The 7226-nt window shown below is 40.2% G+C and overlaps 1 protein-coding gene across 1 annotated transcript; it reads left to right on the top strand.

The window, feature by feature from the left end:
• Positions 1–3225: 3225 nt before the first annotated feature.
• On the top strand, positions 3226–4212 carry LOC110573352 (olfactory receptor 10X1). The gene has a single exon (XM_021681845.1). The coding sequence runs from the start codon at positions 3226–3228 to the stop codon at positions 4210–4212; it is 987 nt and encodes a 328-aa protein (XP_021537520.1).
• Positions 4213–7226: the final 3014 nt, after the last annotated feature.

Raw genomic sequence — 7226 nt, 5'->3', positions numbered from 1 at the left:
GATTTAGGGATAACTTCAGAGACACATGAGGGTAGGGTGGGGTATGATACGCTCACCCCACACATACAGACATTCAGAATATGTCAGAGTACGGGAGGTCCTGAAATTCACCCTCTACTACTGACCGTTCACCAAGTAGGCATTGAGCACACCATCAGGTAAGAATTAGGTAAGGAACGACCTGTTTTAGAATATGTATTGCTGATTCTTTGCATTTTCAAAATGCTTCTGAATTTAATGATGGATTTGAACACAAGCCCTCTGGGCTGTTTAGGAGGGGATATGGCATATCGTGTGAAATCAGGCTGTTCTGCAATTGGTGTGTTAGAAAGAGTTTGAGGGGCACCTGGGTGGCTCAGTCGGTTAAGTGTCTGACTCTTGGTTTTGGCCCACGTCATGATCTCAGGGTCATGATCTCAGGGTTGTGAGATTGAGCCCTGTATCAGGCTCCATGCTCAGCATGGAGTCTGCTTAAGCTCTCTCTCCCTCTGTCTCTCCCTGCACCACTCCCTCCCACCCCATTCTCTCTTTCTCAAATAAATAAATAAATCTTAAAAAAAAAAAAAGAAAGAAAAAGTAAATAAATAAAATAAAATTAAATTAAATTAAAAAAGAAAGAAAAAGAAAGAGCTTGAGTTCTGCACCGAGGACACCAGGTACTAAAAACAACTTGTTTTGCCCATCTACTCTCCCCCTCACCCCACTTTGGGGTACTTAATTATTCATCTTTTAGTTCCCCAATCCAATTGCTCTTCTTCAGAGTTCTTGTGAAGAGAACTAGGAAACTTTAATGCTCTCCTGAGGCAGGAATTGTTCACAATGGCTTATCGATAAGTGGAAGGGTATATGAGACCTAGTATTTCTGGGAGAGGAGAAAGTCGTCCAGTCTTGAGAGCTTCAGGAAGTTGTTTGCAGGGGAAAATAGGACAAGCTGAAAGTGTGGATGTGGAGACACTAAATTTGGAATCTAAGGAGGCTTGCCTAAAATGCCTCGTAAGAGGGGCGCCTGGGTGGCTCAGTCGTTGAGCGTCTGCCTTCAGCTCAGGTCATGATCCCAGGGTCCTGGGATCGAGCCCCACATCGGGCTCCCTGCTCCGCAGGAAGCCTGCTTCTCTCTGTCCCACTCCCCCTGCTTGTGTTCCCTCTCTCGCTGTGTCTCTCTCTGTCAAATAAATAAATAAAATCTTTAAAAAAATAAATAAATAAAAAATAAAATAAAATGCCTCGTAAGGAAGCCCAAGGATCATTTAGATAAGCCCCTCCTAATGTAATTGCCTTAGGCAGGAAGACAAAACAAACAAACAAACAAACAAACAAACTCTAGTCTTCTTTTGGGGAGGTAATTACCCACAGATAGCAGGTGTGGATACAGTGAGAGAAAGTGAGAAACAGGAAAGGAGAAAGGGTGGTGGGAAAGACTAGACACATGATTCTCGTGTGGCCAAGGATGAAGAAAAGTCTCGTCAGGTCTAAGAGGACAAAAGAATCAAGGAGCTCTCTAAGGAGATTCCAAAGGGCTGTGGATTATTTCTGCAGCCTTTAATAATAAAAGTTTACCATTATATGACTATAATTATTTTATTTATATTTATTTATACATGTTAAAGTTATATAATTATAATTTAGACCATTTTCCTACTGCCTCTTTTGACTGTCAGTGACCAGCTCGATTCTGCTGACAGAAGGCTTAATCTTAGCCTGAACCAAATCTAATTAAGAGTGGAAAGTCTTAACGCTCAGCACGCTCTGCAAAGCTGAATAACAAAGTAAAAGGGAAACTGTTTATAGATTCAGCACTCTTTTTGATAACTAACCTATCCAAGCAACATATATTGTGAATCATTACCTTCTTAATACATTTTATATTAGCACTGTGAGAAATACAGAAATCTGTGACTGATAGCCTCTTTCCTCAAGGAAAAAACATTGATAAATGGAAAGCATATACAGTTAAACTCAAAACAGTTGGGTTCTAGCTACAAATATGCCACTTCATAGACCCAACTATCTTATTTCTAAAATAAGTAAAATAATCACAACTGCCATCCACGTTTCACAGCTGCGCTATGTGCTTCACATTTTCATTGTCGGGAATAAAACCAATAAACATTACAAGGAATTTGGCAAAATGCAGACCCTATCAATGCTAGCTATTAAACATGTTGACATGTGGGAAAGGAAAAACAAGAGCTCAGTACAGCACAACACTGAGGGAATGTGTTAAATATAAGAAAAGGCAGCATGTTGTAGAAGTTAGAGGAGGATGAGATCAAATCAGACGCAGAATTGTCAAAGAATTCACAGAATCTCTAGCATTTTTCTTCTTTCCGATGCCAGGCTTGGCATTGAAGAAATGGGCAGGTTTTCAGCTGCTATCTGCAATGTGCTCGCATGAAGGGTCTGTTTATTAATACCACCCAGGTACTCTCATTGATCACCTTTAATCTGAAGGGTTCTGGAGTAGCCTATCTCCCCTCTCCTCAGAGTAGAGGGAAGGGAACATGTTCTTCACTTTTAATATTTCAGGGCCTAAATGTCCTCTCCAAGAAGAGATAATGACTTTGGGCTTCCCTGCAATTATAAGCCATTGTCCGAAAGGGGTCCCCAAATTCCTAACAAACCAATTATCAACCTTCACTCATTAGATATTTACAGACAATTTATATGTGGAAGTTGCTTTGTCAGACCCTGACTCTGTGTATTAACCACTTGGTAGTTTTTTTAGTATTCAGAGTCTGATCAAATCTGGCTCACCTAATGCACCTGCATTTCCTTTATATGGATATCAAGTAGAATATTTTTCCCCTCATTATATTACCAGCCAGTAAAGTCCTTTTAAAAAATAAGCCAGAACAAGGGGGGATGGGAGGATGGGACAGCCTGGTGATGGGTATTAAAGAGGGCACGTTCTGCACGGAGCACTGGGTGTTATACACAAACAAAGAATCGTGGAACACTACATCAAAAACTAATGATGTAATGTATGGTGATTAACATAACAATTAAAATTTAAAAAAATAATTAAAAAATAAGCCAGAAGGCATCTCTGTCACCCAATAAGTGATCAGGAATTGGTCACTGAATAAAGGTGTAACAAGTGAGTTAAAAATTAGGAAAACACATAGCCTATATACACATGGTGTTTTGCTAAATTAAATGAAAAATCAGTCAGTAATTATAATTCTGATCATCTGTCTTATTCACAACATAATTTTTCAAAGAATAATGGAGAATGGAGTATTTATTTGTTGTTTCTTTCAGATTTCAGACATGCAAACAATGAAGGTCAACCAGACAATCCTGAAAGAATTCATTCTTGTTGGTTTTTCCGTGTACCCACATGGGCAGATATTCCTCTTCGTGGTCTTCCTTTGCCTCTATCTTCTCACCCTCACAGGTAACCTGGCCATCATGGGTCTAACTTGGGTGGACAGATCTCTCCACACCCCTATGTACCTCTTCCTTGGTGCCCTCTCTTTCTCCGAGACCTGCTACACACTGACCATCATCCCCAAGATGCTGGCAGATCTGCTGACTGAGAACAGAAGCATCTCAGTTACGGGGTGTGGCTTGCAGATGTGTTTCTTCTTGGGACTCGGTGGCACCAATTGCATCGTCCTCACCTTGATGGGATATGATCGCTTTCTGGCCATCTGCAACCCTCTCAGGTATCCACTGCTTATGACCAATGTGGTGTGTGGACAACTTGTGGCCTCTGCTTGGGCTGGAGGCTTCCTTATCTCTCTGATAGAGACTGCGCTGATATTCAGGGCCTCCTTCTGCAGCCCCAAACTTGTCCAACACTTTTTCTGCCACATGCAGGCAGTGGTGAGGCTCTCCTGTCTAGACAGCGACCTCACAGAATCCATTGTGACGGTGATCTCAGTGTCAGGCTTGATGGGCACCTTCCTGCTCATTGTCATCACTTACGTGTTCATTCTTTCCACTGTCTTCAGGATCCCGTCAGCCGAGGGCAAGCAAAAGGCTTTCTCTACCTGCGTCTCGCATCTCACAGTGGTCGTTGTCCACTTTGGGTTTGCAGCTATTGTCTATCTGAAGCCAGAAGCCTCGGGAGGAGATGACACACTCATGGCTGTCCCTTACACGGTCATTACCCCTTTCCTCAGTCCCCTTATTTTCAGCCTCAGGAATAAGGACATGAAGAATGCTTTAAGAAAGGTGCTTGGAAAGAGGAGTTTCTTGAATAAATAACTCTTGGATTATTGCTGCATGACTGACTGCCCAACGTCAGTAGGCATTTATCCTGTGACATCAGGAGAAGCCTGTGCCCTTTGCCTTTTTCCAGATTGTCATGTAGGAATCCAGAGAATGAGTCTGGGAACTGAAGCATCACAAACACTTACTTAGCTTGTTAAGAAAGTGTTCAACGACTCATACTTCTGCTTGCTGCTCCTGGCTTCTGCTGGTCAGCCTCTGGGCGTCCTGCATCACGGATGGAAGGGCAAAAGCAAGAAGCTGTAGAAGGAAAAAATAACCACTGTGACCACAACACTAAGAGATGCTTAAAAATATCTAAAGATACAATGGCTGAGGAATTTTTCTTGGCAACGTTGTGAGGCGTTGAGCCGTACCTCCCAGGAGATAAACCATTTCTAGTAGGTGATACACTATGTAGAAATCATCAACTGTCTATTTGTGCACATCTGGATTGATATTATCTCTATTTGTTAAGTCCCATGCCATACTGATGACTGAAGGGTTTTTTTTTTTTTTAACATTTTATTTATTTAATGAGAGAGAGAGAGAGAGCATGAATGGGGGCAGGGGCAGAGAGAGAGGGAGAAAGAATCTCAAGTGGACTCCGAGCTGAGAACAGAGCCTGACTCGGGGCTTGATCTCATGACCTTGAGATCACGACCTGAGCCAAAATCAAGAGTCAGATGCTTAACTGGCTGAGCTACCCAGGCGCCCCTGATTACTGAAGGTTTTTAAAAACACTGTTCATGACTGTGTCCTTCCAGTGACAGACACTCCCTTCTGAATATACAGGATATCTTGGAACATCGATCCATCAAGGGGGCAGGGCATGTCTTACGACTGGCAGAGTCCATGGATGAGGGCTGGAAATAACTCCATTTTCTTTAGGGTGACGATATTCAAAAGCAATTGTTAACACACACACACACACACGTCATGCCATTGAAGGGTTTGACAGTGGCAGGTGTTTTGGAATCATTTCGGCAGACATATAATGTGTAATGAAGGAAACCAGATGAACACAGCATCACATCTTGATATTCCCCAGAAGACTTAGAATGAGAAGCATTGTGGAGGTTATTTCACACAAGAGTAGCAAGTGATCTTATGGAATATTCAAACACACAAGCCTCGGGAATTTTCAGAATTCTTTGCTCAGTTCTGCTGTTAACCAAACCTGTGCCTTCTCATGATGGACATAACCTTTGTATTAGGGTTTGATGTACATCGAACATACAAAAAGTGTAGGGGCAATGTCTGAACTGCATTGCTTACCAGGATATTATAAAGATAAATGAGATAACAGATGGAAAATATTACGAACACACACTGATTATGGTTACCTCTCGCCACGACTCTATTTTCTTCCCTGGGACCATTCTTGCGGCATGTGTGCAGGCAGAAGACGCACCCCCTTCAATCGGCGCCACTTCCCCAATGACAAGTGTTCCTCGACTTTTGTTCCACCCCTGAGAATGGGATGGAACAAAGGGAAGCCATAAAATCTCGGAAATAGATGCTAACAATTTACCCACTCATGGTGGGTGTACGAAATATGATGAAGCCTAGACTCAAGTTCCTGAATTTGAATTTGGACCCATTAACTTGCATATACCTGATATGGTGACTGGGGCAGACACTGCTAGTTGCCCATTCATTGTCGAGATAGAAATAAGTAACTAAATGGGAACTGGAAAATACCTATATGTTTAAAAATCAAGAAACACACTTCTAAATGCATCATGAATCAAATAAAAAATCTTATGAATACTAGAAAAAAGATTTGAATTGGACAAGATGGAAATACTACAAGTCAAAGCTTATGGGATATAGCTTTTCAGTATTCAGATGGAAATATAGGGCCTTCAAAATGCATATTAAAGAAGTTCACACGCTGAAGATTAATAACCTGAGCATTCATCTCAGGAATTTGGGAAATGAATAATTAAATGAACACAAAAATATTATAAAGAAAAAATGAATGGATAAGAGCAGAAATTAATTAAATAAGTATACAGTACAGTGACTCAAAAAGTCAAAAGTTGGAATATTGAAAAAAAGTTCACAGGCTGAAGATTAATAACCTGAGCATTCATCTCAGAAATCTGGGAAATGAATAATTAAATGAACACAAAAATATTATAAAGAAAAAATGAATGGATAAGAGCAGAAATTAATTAAATAAGTATATAGTACAGTGACTCAAAAAGTCAAAAGTTGGAATATTGAAAATATCAATGAATCATATTATTCTCTGGTGAGATTGATGAAGAAATAAAGACAGGACATATACATAAACAATGATGGGAATGAAAATTGGGGCATTTCTCAGGTCACACCCACATAAAAGATAAGAGAATGTTGTGAATGACTTCATGAACATAAATTTGAGAACTTATGGAAAGTGGGAAAATTCCTATAGGACATATATTAAAGCTGACATAGGGAAAACAGCTATTTAATTCTCAAGAAATTGAATTTTAATATATTCCACATTAAAAACAAACAAACCAACCAACCTCTGGGTTGGTTCACTAGCTTTACTAGTAGATTCTGCCAAAATTTTGAGGTGGAGGTTATGCCAAACTTGCCCTAAACCTCCCATGGGACAGAAAAGAGTAAACTCCCCAACTCATCTTTTGGGCCAGTACGATGTAGAAACTGCACCTTGAAATCTCACTCAGGAGCATAGACACAGACTCTAAGTAAAACTCAAGTTGGATTTAGTCCAGAAATGCAAGACTGGCACATTTGAAATCAATCAATATAATTTACCATGTTATCAAAATAAAGGATATTAATTATGTAATTATTTTAATTGATGAAGAAAAATTTTTTGACAAAATTTAATATCCATTCAGGGAATCAATAAAACATGTTAGCATACTAGGAACTAAAAGAAAGTTCCTTAAGCTCATGAAGCCATTGAACTTCTTCTGTATATGAGTACAAGTTGACACGAAACGTTACACTGGTTTCAGGCGTCCAGCATCGTGGACACCTGACAA

The sequence above is a fragment of the Neomonachus schauinslandi genome, chromosome 6 (assembly GCF_002201575.2).
Source record: "Neomonachus schauinslandi chromosome 6, ASM220157v2, whole genome shotgun sequence".
Classification (NCBI taxonomy): domain Eukaryota; kingdom Metazoa; phylum Chordata; class Mammalia; order Carnivora; family Phocidae; genus Neomonachus; species Neomonachus schauinslandi.
The sequence above is the reverse complement of the archived record's forward strand: the minus strand, read 5'-3'. Positions and strand labels throughout refer to the sequence as shown.